The sequence below is a fragment of the Lissotriton helveticus genome, chromosome 3_2, assembly GCF_964261635.1.
Source record: "Lissotriton helveticus chromosome 3_2, aLisHel1.1, whole genome shotgun sequence".
NCBI classification, from domain to species: Eukaryota; Metazoa; Chordata; class Amphibia; order Caudata; family Salamandridae; genus Lissotriton; species Lissotriton helveticus.
Window position 1 is genome coordinate 501,836,191 of NC_136062.1, and position 16,636 is coordinate 501,852,826.

The following is a 16,636-nucleotide window of genomic DNA, read 5'->3' on the forward strand; positions in this document are numbered from 1 at the left end:
CAACATAGAACTCGCACAGCAAGACCTTTGGGTTCATCATTTAGAGCAAACTCGACATGACCCCTAAAGTCAGCACCATCACTGCTTCCTTACCCTGAAGATGAGGAAGATTTTCAAATGGCTTCCAATCAGCACCTGGACAACCGTCACACATGCCCCTTGTGACAATCAATCTGGACAAAAGGAACACTCCCTATGCCAGGATCAACAAAATCCTCACCAGAAGGCTGCAGATATTTCAGAAATCGGCAACCAGAATGACTCTCAACCTTCCACACCACACTTACATCACGGCACACCTGGAAGGAGCTCCACTGACGCCCATATACAAAGACGCACAATTCAAACGCCTCACCCACACTTTCAAGGCACTACAGAACAGTGGCCCAGCAAACCTAAATAATCACATCTGCTTTAGAAAACCTTCCAGACACCTCTGGTCACCCGGACTCCTACTTGTTATGTTATGTTATGTTAATTTATTTCTTCTATAGCGCTCGACTACTCCGAGGAGCATCCCGGCGCTTTGGCGAAGAATATCTGCAGGTAGAAGGGCAACATAACAGCTGAAACGAAGACTAAAAGAGGAAAAGAAAACAACAAATTATTTAGTGAAAAGCCATGTTTTCAAGCCCTTCCTAAAAACAAGAAGGCTGGTAGCCTGTATCAGGGACAGTGGTAGTTCGTTCCAAGCCCGCGGGGCCAGATAGCGGAACGAACGACCTCCCATTCTGACACGCCTAATGGCAGGAACTGTCATTTTGGAGAGACAAGTTGACCTCAGGACCCTGCTAGGTTGGTAAAAAGAAAGGCGTTTCCCGATATACTTGGGACCTACGCCATGTAGAGCTTTGAAAGCCAATGTCAGGCTTTTGAAGAGGATCCTCTTAGGAGTGGGTAGCCAATGCAAGGTGTTAAGTAATACAGTTGCACCTGCTCTTCTCGGGAGTCCATAGATGGCTCGGGCTGCCGAGTTCTGTACTACTTGCAAACGGGCCAGAAGATACTTCGGTAGACCCAAAAAAAGAGCGTTTGCGTAGTCTAGTCGTGATCCAATCAAGGCCTGAACAATTATTTTCCTATGGTGGAGTGATACCAAAGGAAGGAACTTTCTCAGCATCCGCAGAATGCCGAAGCACTTCCCAGAAAGGCACGAGATATGTGGCCCAAAGGACAGATCACTGTCCACTATCACTCCAAGGTTCTTAGCCTTGAAGGACACACTGTCAGGTGGAAACATATCCTGTGGCCACCAGGATTTCCAGTTTGGCTCGGTAGCGCATCCAAAGAAGAGCAGCTCAGACTTGTCGGAGTTGCACTTCAGTCCATGATGCCTAAACCACTCAAAAACCACACCTAGACATGCCCTAATCCGTGTGCCATCAAACATCCCGTCCCCGTCGCATGAGAACAGGAGCTGGGTATCATCGGCATAGGATATGATCTGGGCGCCAAAGGACTCCGCCACCACCGCCAGAGGGGCCATAAAGATGTTAAAAAGCATGGGGCTAAGAATGGAACCCTGTGGGACCCCCACCTCTAGCGGTGCCATATCAGCGGAGAAAGGGGGCGCCCAGATCGTTTGCCGGCGGCCGGCCAGAAAGGATTTGAACCAGTTCCACACCGTTCCACGAAGGCCACATTCCCAGAGTCTTAAAAGGAGGCCCTTGTGGGGAACGGTGTCGAACGCCGCCGACAAATCAAGCATGACTAATATGGCCTTTCCCCCAGAATCAAGCACCTCCCTGATGGCGTCAGTGACCTCGAGTAGGGCCGTCTCCGTGCTAAAATTGGCACGGAAACCCGATTGCGATGCGTGCAAAAGGTCGTTTCCCTCGATGAAACTGGAAATCGATCTATGCACGTATCTCTCGGTCACTTTCGCCAATGCAGGGAGGAGGGAGATTGGCCTGTAGTTTGCATGAATGAGGGGATCTAGGGCAGGTTTTTTGAGCAGTGGTAGAATCATGGTGCGCTTCCATGCCTGCGGAACCACACCTGTGGACAGGGAGGAGTTCAGAAGAGGGTTCAGCAAAGCATTTAGAGCTGGAGCCACTTTTCCCAAGCATTTAGCCGGGCACTGGTCCAGCGGCGAGCCAGATTTCAGACCTGACAGAAGATCCAAAGATGTGTTAAGACACATAGGGGGAAAATCATAGAGAAAAGGGCCCTGACCCTCCAGAGAGGGTAAAAAGGGTGAAGGACTCAGATCCATCTGTGGGCAAGAATAAGAAAGGGAGGCCTGAATGGTTGTAATTTTTTTGACAAAGAAGTTGTTTTATCCAGGGTTCTGAGTGTGTATGAGTAGGGGTACACATGACAGGAGATGTGAAATCCTGAACCACTTTAAAAATCTCTTTGCAGGTGTTCTCAGCCTCATCAATTCGGCGCTCTAGATAAGTCTTTTTTTCTGCCCAGATCAGTTTATGGTAGGCTCTAAATTTCAGTCTTTCTGTCGGGTCGTAAACTCGCCTCCAAGCTCTCTCAGCCTTCTTACAATCCTGCCGTAGCATCCTCAACTGGGGAGTAAACCACGGGGCCGACGCCCTTCTCTCACCTGATTTAGACTTCTTCTCGGGGACTAAGATCTCAAATCTGGCCGTGAGCCATTTTTGGAAGAGAACAAGATTCTCCTCCAGGTTGCCCAAAAGAGGACATGGAAAACTAATGAGAGCCTCAGATAGCATATCCGCCGAGAGCAAATGAAAAGGTCGCGACGTCCGCTTGGCATCTGTTTTAGGTCTCACCCGTATGAGGGCGGTAGAGAGCAAAGAAAAAGTAATTTAAAAGTGGTCAGACCATAATACTGGCCGTAAAGGAAATACGCTGATAGGTTTCGTGGAAAAAACCTGGTCCAGGGTATGGCCTTTTTTGTCGGTTGGTCCTTGTATGAACGGAAACAGCCCTAACGGGGCCATAATGTCAGCAAGTTTCATGGCATCGGTGTCAAGTTTGTTGTCCATGTGAACATTGAGATCCCCGAGTAGGATACAGTGTTCTGATCTAAGACATGGAACTGAAAGTGCTACTTGTAGTTCATCAAAAAAAGGCCCGTGGGTCCCGGCGCTCTATACAAAAGAATCCCAGTGCAAGCCTGAAGGGGAGAAAGGTGAAAGGTGAAACCAAGGGCTTCGCATCCCTGAATGTTCTCTACCGGAAAGGTCGAGCAGGGAATGTTTTTATTCACAATAAGCGCTACTCCTCCTCCTCTGCCCAATACTCTATCCTTCCTGAAGATGTTATAGTCAGGAGGGATGGCATTTGCCAGGTCAGGGGCAGAGCTGTCGCCCAGCCAGGTCTCTGTAAGGAATAGGCATGATACATTAGAATTCTGCAACAGGTTCCAGATATTAAGGGAATGGCAGTTCAGAGACCTGGTATTGAGAAGGAGACACTGAAGGTGAGCAGAAGTATTAGCCTGCAGGGGTCCATTGGGGTCCGAAAGACGCCAACCACACTCCAAGCAGCCTTTTCTGAGAGCCCGGCCGCCAGGGAAAATATGATGGCAAAGGCCTCGAGGGAGGCGTAAAGTAAGAAGATCTGTCGAAGTATAGGTAATCATACTTACAAACAGCACAGAAGTGCGGCCAAAAGGATAGAGACCAGCCGTCCTGCCCTGTCCGCCACCGAGACGCTGACGAGCGCAGACGGGCAGGACTCTGGCGCGACTCAGGCGCAGGGAAGGCCCATCCCCGGCGCGTCACCGCTGCGCGTTGAAAAAAGTGGAGCTTTAAGTAGGCCGGCGCTGCCTGTAGGTCCAAGCGCCGAGACCCGCACCAAGGTGGCGGCGTCTGGCTTCAAAAGCTGTTCCAATATGGCGTTCCCAAACCTCCCCAGAACCTGACTTGCACATATCCCACACACACGGAATACCAGATCCAGCAGACGAGCCTTCTCATACGGCACTCCTGAATGTGAATCAGCCCGCCGCTACACAAAGGCGACTCCTCCTCCCTTCTTGAATTCTGCAAACCGCTGTAGACCTGGATTTTCGAGTAGTCCCACTAGGCCCTCGGCGTGCCTAATCTCACCCCTGCTCAGCACCAGGATACCCTTCCAGCTAATGGTGTGCTCTAGAAATCGGAATAACATAAGAATAATAACTTGAAGTTCACACCACCGCGACTCATCGGTGGGGAAAGCCATGCAGGTCCGTATGCCTCTGGCGTACTTAAACCTTTGACCCTGCCTCCTAGTCTGGCCACACTCTACTAATTAATATCTACCACACAACCGGAATGCAATCTTTAGTAGTTGGCAGTCAATTCCTTACTCCTCAGTACCTTTGCCCTAAAGACTGTGCTACTTTACTTCTTTACTGTTCTCAAATACTTCTCGAATTAAATTGAAAGTAGGGAACAGAGGATTGGAGGGAGGACAAGGGGGTGAGTGAAGAACAGGCCTCCTGAAACATAGCCACATCTATCCTGTGCTTATCATTATAGGTTATGATTTTCTTTCATTTTCCTGGTGATACGAGGTCCCTGTACATTCCAATCCAATAAATGAAAGACAGGCATGTGCCAGTTTATACTGAGAGTTCATATGAGGTAATCCATATAGGCATTGAATAGCAAGATCACGGCTATAACAACACCTGCATGCCACCCTGCCCACAAATTCAGCAGGGAGTATTAATTACAGTTCTTCACCTTCCAACACAGTTCAACTGACATCGACCCCAAATTGTCAATGAACAACCATTACAACAAATTCTAAGGCCAAACAGAGCCTTAACCATTATCAACAGCGACAATCAGACATTTAAGAGCGCAACAAATACCCCGTGAGGGTCCCGAGGCGATGGGGCGGTTTGCTGCTGCGTGGAGATTTGATCATTCAAACATCCATGTCTTTATTTCTCTTCTGAATTGCTGGAGTGACCGTGCAGTCCTGAGGTGAAGGGGGAGGCTGTTCCAAGCCTTGGCTGCCAGGGGCAAGAAGGAACGTCCTTCACTGTTGGCTCGACAGATCTGCAAGGTGTCTGTGAGGAAGAAGGAAGCATCATTGTTTGCAGACACTCATATCTTTGTGCCAATCGGTTCTTGCGTTACTAAGGATGTACTATTGTTACAAAGTGAGAGGACACTGGAAAATACAGGAGGAGTCTTTATGTAATCTCTCCATCACCACAGGTTCCAGTCAGCTGTGGAATGTTGTGGAAAAGTAGGATTTGCTTCTATGATCACCCCCACTACTTGCCTGGTGCTAAGCTGTTTCGGCTTAGTCTGACTGGGATGCTGCTAACCAGGACCCTGGTCTGTGCTTTCTCCCCTAAACTGATAATGGTAAGTAGTTAGGTACCTCCCAGATTAGATACTGGAGTACCCTTATCAGTCCCTAGTATATGGTACTGAGGTACCCAGGGCATAGGTACCACATGGTCTCCCATGGACTGAAGCATGTATTATGGCACCCATGAGAGACCATTGAAATTGTGACACCAGGCCTGCCATGGCAGCCTGGGTAAGCTGGTGCTAGCACCACTTACTAAAGATATAGATTTTCCTATATCTGAGGTCACTGCACTTAAAACCCACCTCCCAGACAGGACTTAGTGTATTGGGCCAGGGCAGGAGCGCTTGCCAGCACCACTAAGTCTGCTTGAGAGGCACATTTGATGCCCTCTTTGCATAGTCGAGTTCAAACCAGCTCAGGGTGCCATTAGCTCCCGCTCTGGTGTGAAACTGGACAAAGGACATGGGAGTATCCTCCCCACTGTCCAACCCCTGCCCTGGGAGGGAACCCTGAATCTCCCCAACCCTTTACTTAGGGCACTTAAGGGCTTATCCTGAGGGTGGGCCCCTAGATTTGTCGTGGGACATGATTAACTTCAGGACACCACTTCTTCTTCGGCCGTCTGGGCACTCTGGACTTTGCTGGACTTCGCTCTGGGCATCAAGACTGCAACTAGGAAGACTCCTGCTGCTCCTTGTCTCGTCGCCCTGCTCGGCTGCTGGAACGTCCGTGCCTGTGCTCCATATAGGAACCTTCCAAGGCCTTGAAGTGAAGGAGTCACTTCCCTGCATCTGCAGGCACCACAACGAAGCTGACCGGTCTGCTGATCCTTGGCTCCCACGGACTTCGAAAGGCTCCCCAACACAGGTGGTGGGTCTTCATATCCCTAGAGGCCTGCCCTGTCCTCTCACCAAGTTGGAGGCCAGTAGCGCTCATTGGAGCCACAGGAACCGAACCCCTCTGAACCGCGGCAACTTGCGTTGGCAAAGGCTTGTTGGCTTCCTTTCTCCAAGATCTTCGGGCCCCAAGTAGCCCTAACCTCAAGCATCTCCTGTGACCAAGATCTTCGTCCTCACTGCTGAAGCTCCATGGTCATTGTCAACTCTCCTGCAGCACTGGGCATTATTCTTCACCGAGATGGACGGTGGTTTCCGATGCCACTTCACACCTATGCACCCGGCTTCCCTGGAGTAAGTATCCTGGTTCTTAGGGTATTCAAGGGTGGGGTAGCTCTCACACCTTCCGTCTTCCACTGGGTTTATTCAGTGTCCACTGGGAAGGGTCCTTCTTTGAAATTGTAACCGCGACTTACCCGTTGACTTGTATTGAGCCTGCGATCGTGTTTCTAGCCTGCACACAGCCTACGTGGGGTTCATGGGTACTTACCTCGGGTGGTTCCATGGGTACCCGGCACTTCTAAGACTTCTGGGTATAGTTGTAACTTAAGTCCTGGTTCACATACCACTATTTTAGTATATGGTTTGGTCTCCCCCTGGTGACCATTGTGCATCTGCCCTACTTACCTGATTCTATTGCAAAGTATTGTGTGCATCAGATACAACTCCAGCTAGGAGATATCTGTATGTGTTAGTGAGTGTCTTATATTAAATACATATTTTTATAAATACAATATGTGGTTCTTTTTCACTTAATCTATACCAATACTGGTAAAACAAGCTGCTTTACACTCCTTCTGGACTAAGCCTGGAGGCTGCTCTCCACAGCTACCACCTAGAGAGCTTTCTAAGGTTGCCTAAACCTTTTAAATCACCAAAAGGGTTGTCTGGACTGGCGCAGGGTGCCCACTTACATAAGTGTACACCATATACCATGCCAGCTTCTCACAAATGTTCAAACAACAAAGCCATGGCACATGCCAAATGGGATAGGACAGGAGGGGAAACGGAATGTACCAAATAGTTAATTATAACACACCTCCTTCACATAGGGTGAGAAAAAGAGGTGAGGAAAAGCATGGAGAAGAAAGCAAGGGGGGAGGGGAGGAGAAACAAGCCAAGGAAACACAGATCAGGAGAAAAAAAGTTACACCGTATGCTAACATATTAATGATGAACTCACTTTACAATGTAATCCTTGTACCACAAAGGAGAGGACTTGGTTCTCTGAGATCTCCTGGGAACGTAAGGCACAGCACCCCCCCACCACTCGTTCCGGAACGGGACGCGACCTGGAAACGTCTGCGGGTCTGTGTGAAATAATTTTGGCCATAGCCCAGGTTTGACCATTTTCAAGATGGACCACATTTCTGCCGGCCCAGGCTAACATAATGGGTTCGAAAAATCTGGAGGCATCCCTCCTGCGCGGTGTGGTAAGATAAACTCAGACCCATTCTCCTTGAAAGACCCTGGGTTTCACATGCTCGGTTCGATCAGATCTGCCTTCGTATTCAACCTCGTGTTCAGAAACTCTCCTACATATTTTGCTATGGTACTGAGAGACAGAGACAGAGACACACACATACACTTTTTCATCCAACACAAGGCAGATAACCTGGTCTTAAGAGACCTGCCCTTTAATGACAAACGGGGAAACCCCAGTAACACAATTGGGTGTGGAGCGATATGCCCATACGGTGTCCTGCAAGGGAGAAACAGCAGGAATACCTAGTAAGTCCGCTCTTTGAACACGTGGTTCATGCGTTCCACCAGCCCATTAGCACGAGGGCAATACAAGGCGGTCTTATGGTGAGTAGTATTTAGATCAGATAAAAACTATTTCATACAGTATGATGTGAATTGTACCCCATCGTCGGTCACTTAGATGTCAGGAATGCATCTTCAAAGAATGCCCCTTTCAAGAACTGGATGAGGGCATCAGTATTGATTTGGTGTATACACTTGAAAACCACCCACCAAGCGTGATAATCCACCAACACCAGAATAAAATGCTTGTTCAGCACCTTGAGATTGAGAGGGCCAATTACATTGTGCACTAAAGGGCTATCTGGGACCTCTACGTGAGACAGCAGAGGCTTCCTGGCTTGGTGGGTTTTGACACTTATTCTGCACTCCATGCAATCTCTCACCTTGATCTCAATCATGGCGCCCAGGTAAGTATTTGACCTTAAAGTTGCACCCTTCTAGTCCCAAAATCCTTCTCTTAATACCGGGAGTGGTCCTGGCAGACTCTTTCATGGTGAAGGCATACATCAAAGGTGCATGGTCAGTTTTGACAGTAAATGGTAGGCCCTACAAGAAAAATCAGAAATGCCCAACTGCCCAAAACCAAGCTAGCGCCTCTTTTTCTTCAACCAAATAATTGTTTTCAGCCCTTTGTAGTGCACGAGAGGCAAATGCAACAATTTGCTCCTTACCATCCACATACTGTGATACTGTGTGAGACTAGCCCCCAAACCCTTGTTGCCGACATCAGTGCTCAATACTGTGGGTGTCGTGGGGTCAAATTTAATCAGGGAAGGGGCTGCAACAATACCTTCCTTCACAGACATAAAGGCATCATGACACACTTTACTTCACATGTAAGGGACCTTGGAGTTAAGTAACATCCGCAACGGTTCCACAATACTGGCGTAATTTTGTATGAATTTAGAGTAATATTCCGACAGACCCAGAAGGGATTTGAGGTCTTCGACACTGAATGGGGCTGCAGTATTTTGGATAGCTTCTACCAAATTTAACTTGGGTTTAATGCCGTCCTGTGAAAAGGTGTGTCCAAGGTACTCTACCGATCCCACCCCTATGCAACCTTTCTCCTTCTTCAAAGTGAGCCCGGCCTTCTCTAGATTAGATAGAACCCTTCTAAGCATGACATTGTACTCCTCCACATCCTTGCCACAGAGCAGGATGTCATATTGAAAACAATGTCCTTGGGATGTCTCTTAGCACATGCTGCATGATCCTCTGAAAAGCAGCGGCAGCAGACCCCAAACAAGCATTTGCAATGCAATAGGTCTCGTATTTGCGAGAGTTTGAGCTATTAGCATTGTAAATGACAATGTCTTTTATTTATGTTTTAAAAACCAAAACGCAAATAAAAGGCATTGTCATTTACATTGACAATAGCTCAAACTTGCGTAAATGCGAGATCTATTGCATTCAAAATGCTTTTTTTGTTTGTTTGTTTTTTTGCTTCGTTCGCAAGACTTTTTAGCAAAATCCACAGGGGAGGAGCGCAAGGCTCCAAAGTCAGAGGCAACCGTCCTGGAGTCCTGAGCAGAGTGCCCAGAGTAATAGTGAGGAGGCACACTGGCACAAGGCCTACCCCCAACACGGGCTGTGTCGTCCTCTGGAGAGGACGAGTGACTGTGTGGCGGGGGGCTTGGTGGCCCATATAAACGAGGAATCTAGGCCCCTGTCGGAGCTGACCTGGGCAACCTGGAGAGCTCCCGGATCTCTCCCCACAGAGCCTGCGGGCTGGATTTAGGCAGTGGTGCGGCCTGTAGGAGTGATGTGCAGATAGAAGACGGAGCTGCGGCAGCGGAATGAAGTAAGTGCTGCGACCTGCACTCCAAAAATGCCGCCCGCTCCCTCCCCATGAACGCACCGATATAGGGAGTCCTAGAGCCACCCCACCAGCGACCCGTACACTGGCCACACCCAGAGTCATCCAGGTGGGCCATGTGGCGCTGCCCCCCCTTCATCTTACCAGTAGCATCGCCGAACTCAGCAGCTATGGGGGCAGAGGGGGTGCCTCCCGGACTCCCTAATTCCCTCGCCGTGGCTAGATCTTACTGTTCCACCATATTCACCCCAAGGCTCCTAGAACTCGCACCAGCAGAGTGATGGAGCTGGACAAGCCGTGAGCATGCACATGGCCTGTCCGGGCCGAAGCTCCGAGGGACGCCGTGAGCGGTGGGAGCGTGTGAGGCAGAGATGAGACGCCACGCACGTGCACATCGCCTGTCCGAGCGCGAATATGGAATATGAACGTTTTTATTATTGTATGAGTAAGTAAGTAAATTCTTTATTGCTTGATTAATAAAAATCTTTGCAATTGAGCTAAAAGTACATAATTAAACACCTTTGCAAATCGCGTAAAAAAACCAACTCATTTCATTACAATGACATTGTTTGGAAGGCCTTTCAAAATGTGCGTTATTATTCACTGAAAAAACCATAGGTTTGACACCAGTTATAGTTAGCTGGAAATTTTACAGACATAAAACCATTGAAATTCCCACGTTATAGTTAGTTGGACTCACTATAACTCGCGCGCCCACAATGCACTGCTGATGATGTCACATATTACATCAATCATGACATGGTTAGTGACATCACTGATGACATCACTGATGACATCACTGATGACATCACTGATGACATCACTGATGGCATCATCCATGTGATAATACAATACACCTCCTCACACTCTAATCTAACCCATGATACACCTAGTGTTAAATACAAACTACCATTCCTGAAACCATTGACACAGTAAAACCACTTACCACATACACACTCACTCATTTCTAGGTCTACACACACATCCACTCATTCACCCATACAATCTTTCATACATACAATCACTCATCAATACAAGAGCAACATATGCACTCATACACCTATACAGAGACTCACACACTACCACTCATCCATGGAGTTACTCACATACCTAGTCAGTCATGTAAAGAATCAATCACACTCCCATTTCCAGAACTATACAGTTAAACACACAAAACTTTACTTATTTAAACATAGACTAACACATACTTACTGTCTTTTACAATCACTGATACAAGTACATATTGATAGATACGGTCACTTATGCAATCACAGGCTGTTATATATAGTCATTTATATATGACAACTCTCACATGCAGCAGCTTACACAACAACAGACATAATGATGTACACATTCAGACAGTTTACTCACTAACCCATGCATTCAGTAAGACACATTTAATCACTCAGTCAGTCACGCACCTACTAAATCCTTCATCCAGACACTCATACATACACTCATTCTTCAATATGTAAAACATATTTTAACTTTACAGAAACACACAGTCACTGGATGATGTCATCAGTGATGTCATCAGTGATGTCAATTGAGATGTCATCAGTGATGTCATTTGAGATGTCATCAGTGATGTCATTTGAGATGTCATCAGTGATGTCATTTGAGATGTCATCAGTGATGTCATCAGTGATGTCACTAACCATGTCATGAATGATGTAATATGTGACATCATCAGCAGTGCATTGCACGCGCGAGTTATAGTGAGTCCAACTAACTAGAACGTGGGAATTTCAATGGTTTTATGTCAGTAAAATTTCCAGCTAACTATAACTAGTGTCAAACCTATGGTTTTTTCAGTGAATTTCATAGGTTTTTTAATAGCAAATTTCTATAGCTATGAAATATAATATTTTTTATAATGAATCCTATATTGTATATTTATGTAATACTTTTTTTTATGTATATTGTTCATGTTTATTTATTTATTTTTTTTTTTGCCCTGGAGCGCTCCCAGTGCGTGTACCGGTGAGCGTCCCGTTAGCGCTATTGCCGTGAACGAAAACACCATCATGACGTATCGCGTAGCCGCGTGATGAGTCTTATGATGCACGGCGTATGCGCATCCGGAAGCGCCCGAGCGCATACGATCGCGCTACGTAAGCGCCCCCGGGTGCGACCCGGGTCACGTAGCGTAAGCGCGTCAGGTCATGTGACCTGAAAATAACACTTTTCATTGGTTCAGAACAGTTTTGTTTTCCAAATGATGAAAGCCCGGGTCATGTGACCTGAAAATAACACTTTTCATTGGTTCAGAACAGTTTTGTTATACAAATGATGAAAGCCCCCACCTTTTTTCCTCATTCTCACTTTGTTCTTTGAGTGAGGAAGACCTGTTTCTATTCATTGAGAAATGGCTACAGTAGCAGCAGCAGCAGGAGCATCTGCACCACCACCACCACAAGGACCACCACAACACCACAGTGGTGGTGAAGAAGAAGAAGAGATGGGGGGGGAGGAGGAGCACAGGCACTTCCTGCCTGAAGATAATCCCCCATATAAACCTAAGGAGCACTTTGTGTGGGAGTTTTTTAAAATCCCAAGGGACCAAAAGAAAGTGAATGCGCCAAAAGTGACTTGTCTGATCTGTGGCACTGTACTTTCCAGGGGGAACCCTGCAAAAAAAATATTCATTTGGGAACCACACAATGCTTCGCCACATGCAACGCAGGCACCCTAACAACTTGCATTGCTTTTTCTGATCAGCCAATGCCACGGAATACCAGGGATGAGATTGTTCTCGCTTGGGTCTAGACAGTTTCTTAGGGATAAAGTTGTCAAGAGACGAGTTAACCCAGTCTCTATAAGCTATGTCGGCTTCCTCCGGGCTTTCTGGCCAATCTGGACGGGAATTGAGCAAACTTGTCTCAAACAAGGCACCATCTAGTTTGTGCCAAGGACACCTCCAGAGAGGCGGGAGGGACTGCTTTCTGAAGCTAGCTGGGATTTTAATAAAAATTTGGACCAGAAAGTGGTCCGACCAGCTAAGGGGACTCGGAATGGATGCCGAAACACCAGGAATGTTTGAAAATACCGGGTCGAGCAAATGACCAGCTAGATGTGATGGCCCTTTGACTAGCTGAATGAGTTGGCAGGCTTCGAGATCACCCAGAAGCTCTCGTACAGTAGGAGACTCACAGCACTCGAGATGAAGATTTAAATCCCCATGTATGCTGAAGTTCGCAGACTGCAGCGCTAGCGTAGCAATAAGAGAAACCAGAGATTCCTGGAAAGTGCTAGCTGGGCCAGGGGGCGATAGATCAAAAGCCCTGTAAGGGTAAAAATGTCTGAGACCTTTATCTTAAAAAGGGCACATTCATCTTAAAAAGGGCACATTCACAATTAATTATGTTCATAGGGGAGAGCGAGCAGGAATAAATGGATTTAAAAATTACAGCCAATCCGCCCCCTCTTTTCTTGGGTCTATTCTGGGTCTGTATCAGATAGCCAGGAGGCAGTGTCAGAATGGCCGAAGAATCATTTGTGAGCCATGTTTCTGTTAGAAATAGGTCATGAACATCCTCATGATGCCTAACTAAAGACCAACAATTCAGGCTCTGCACCTTTAAATGGTCCATGCTACACTAGGATAGCTTGTCTATAAGGTTGACTTTACAACCACAATCAATAAGGGTCGATTAGGCTGGTGCAAGGTGCCCACTAGAACTAGTGGACATCATATGCCAGGCTAACTTCTCACAGTCTCCACTCATGCGAACAGGCTGACAGCATGGAACAGCTGTGTGTGTGTGTGTACAGAGGCGCACAGCTTGTCACAGAGCTGCCTCAACACAGATGTATTAAATGGGGAGGACCCCAGGCACGCTGCAGAAAAATAGGATACAGCAGGCAGCAAGGTAGAGCAGGCCCACATAATGCCTAGAGGCCTGAGGAATGCAAGCCTTCAGAAGGTAGGAGACAGTTTTTACTCACAGGCTTCTCCAATGGTGAGAGGGAAAAAGTAGGAGTCAGACACCACAGTGTCGATGCCAAGTAGAGTATGGGTGTCACTGAAGAAAAAGTTGGAGTGGTGGTGAACATCCCCACACGGTAAATTGTCGCCAGTGTTACAAAGTGAGATGACACTGGTACATCCAAGAGGAGTCTTTATTTCATCTCTCCACCGCAACAGGTTCCAGACAGCTGGAGTCTGCTGTGGTATGTTCATACAACAAAGGCATGGCGCATGCCAAATGGGGTAGTACAGGAGGGGAAACGGAATGGACCAAATAGTTAACTATAACAACCATGTTAACAAACAGCAATCTTTATGGCAAGTTTCTGACCTCCAAACTAAGCTGTACACTGTGATATGCAATTGTAAAATGCACAATAAAAAAAAGTTTTAAAAAACAATACCATTTGCATGACTGTGCTATTTGCAAATAAACGATGCTGGCAGAATATCACTGGTACGTTTGTGTCCCCAAAAAGTGTGCAAACTATGGCACTTTTCATTATAAAGTTTTAACCTAGCTGCTATTTTCAGGACCACGCTCATTTTACCACATCTATCTGGATTGTCCCTGCATTCTTGTCTTACAAATAAAAGTGAACCATGGACTATATTCTTCACTCCTTTTATTCCATCGCTCACAGCGTAAATTTTCTGTTCTGGCTCACCTGAAGAAGGCTCAATGCTGGTCCTTATCTCAAAGTCCTGGAAGTCCTCAGACCACACTTCTTCTGCTTCTTTGGGTCTTAATGAAAAGACAGAGGTGGCGATCAGAGGACCTGATATGGAAATAAAATCAGAAATAAAGCAAAAGTTTGGAGATAGACTAAACACAGTTATAATGCTAGCACAGAATAAATTGTACAACTGTATTATAAGCAGTGACACTATGTAAAATCCATGGATACAACCAAATGACCCTACCTCCAAGATGTTTTCCCCTTCTTAAACTTTAATCCTTGCCCGACAAATCAGTATCCAATGTCCTCGCCTCGCTCGACTGACACTCTCTCTTCCCTACCCGCCTATGACTAGGCCCCCAACTTCTTGTGCCAAGTCTCAGCCAACAGACCCCTTCTGGCCACACGCCTTCCGATTTTTCATTACCTTCTCACCTTCTATACACCCTACTATTCTCCAATATGCTATACTCCGCTCTTCCTATATTTTCAGCAGAAGCCATCCCATTATTAAAAGTTCTGCTCCATTGAGTGCCCCTCATGACTTTTACAGCCTCTAGATCATCAAATTCCTTCATCCTCTCCTCCTGTCAATTATTGCAAACTGAATTCTGTACAACATTTGATCAAAGATCGTCCCAAGTGTTGTGTTTTTCCTTCGATATCTCAATATTTCATGAGGCTACTGCTATTTCTCCCAAACTATATTTGACCCCAAAAGTCAATAACATTCGGATACGGTTTTATTGACAATTGCACTTATCTATGTTGCAACCATTCACATGCATTTTTTAGGTCGAAGCACAACCTGCATTCAATGCGTAAGCATTGAAGCAGTGTGCTTCGACAACTATTGTGATCCGTTTTTGGGAATGTGGACAGGACTTAGACGCGCGCTTTTGCAGTCTCAGTTTTGACCGCGGGAGCGCGCGTCTGAGCCGCGCTTGCGCAGACGAACTCCCAGCCCCTGCACATACACAGACACAGCCAGCCCCCACCCCTCTGCACGCACGCACACACAGACGCTGCCGCCTCCCACCCCCCTGCACACACACAGACACGCACGCATACACACGCCGCCACCCTCTACCCTTACCCCCCCACACACCGGCCCCCTTACAACTAAGGCTTACTCACTGCATCCTCACCGCATCGCCGCCACTCCGTCCTGACTTCTGCAGCCACCGCGGGGCATCAACTCGTGGGCCCGGGCTTCGCGGAAAACGGAAGTCCCCCCCCACGACAGGCGTGACGCTCCTGAACTTCCGTTTCAGGATGCGCATGCTCGCAGCTTATTAGACCCAGGGACGGGTGTGCCTTGAGAGAGTGCAGGCGCTACTTTCTTCTCCGTTACTCTGCTGGTAGCTCCTGTCCACATGGAAAGCCCTCGGTCAGTCATAGCAATAGGAATGTCGAGGCGTGGCGCAATGAATGGGATGCACGGCGTGAAGGGCCGTAAGGCGCTTGCACGAAGCTCTCTTTGGACTGCGTGCGCGCGGCTTCTGAGCATGAGCTCGACCAAAGAGCGTGCGCGCCGTAGGGGAGAGAGGGCGAGGCGGCGGGGGATGCTGTGGAGCTGTGGAGGCTCCTCAGCTGATGTCACAGAGGCGGAGGCGCTGCGGGCCCGGCCTGCTGTCTGCACACCCTGGAGCCGGCGCACCATGAGCTGTCCCTCGGAGGCGCCCGGCGCTGAGACTACCCGGGAGAAGATAATGGAGGCAGGTGGAGGAGCAGCCACAACTTGATCATTACAGATAACAGAGGTGAGGCGACAGCCCCAGAGTGATTGGGAGCCTAGTACAGGGGGCATCTGAGGGGGAACAGACAGGAAGTTAGACGTGCCCCAAAGTAGAGGACCATACACACGTTCTTTCTGAACCTTCGTGTCCGCTCTATTCGGGGCGTTGTGCAGCGTTTGATATCTGCAATGTTTACAAATATTTAATGTTTATTAATGTTAGGGTGGCGTCAGCGCTGTCTCGTTCTGGGTCCTTCACGTATTGGTCTATAGTATTCCTACACATCTGCCCACTCCTTTACTGCACAACCATAGGTAGCCGCCTTCATCACAACGAATCTTTAATATTTAACAGCGTTTGCCCTCTGTCGCTTAAACTCTTGCCACCCCAACCACTGGACAGGCTCCGATCTCTCACGTCCTACTTTCAGCGCCCTCCGTGCATGTCCATCAAATGATAGGTCAGCTTCTTTCAACCTTTGCTCGATCCATCACAGGGCAGTTTATCCCGCTAGCCTCACTTTCACA

General features: G+C 47.7%; 1 protein-coding gene across 1 annotated transcript in view; it reads right to left on the minus strand.

Annotated features, from left to right (window-relative positions):
• The window catches only part of LOC144826182 (uncharacterized), a 456,019-nt gene that overhangs the window by 419,894 nt on the left and 19,489 nt on the right, over window positions 1-16,636 (minus strand). The window contains 1 exon segment of the mRNA XM_078684576.1: window positions 14,359-14,469. Within this exon segment, the coding sequence (XP_078540702.1) occupies window positions 14,359-14,469 (111 nt within the window).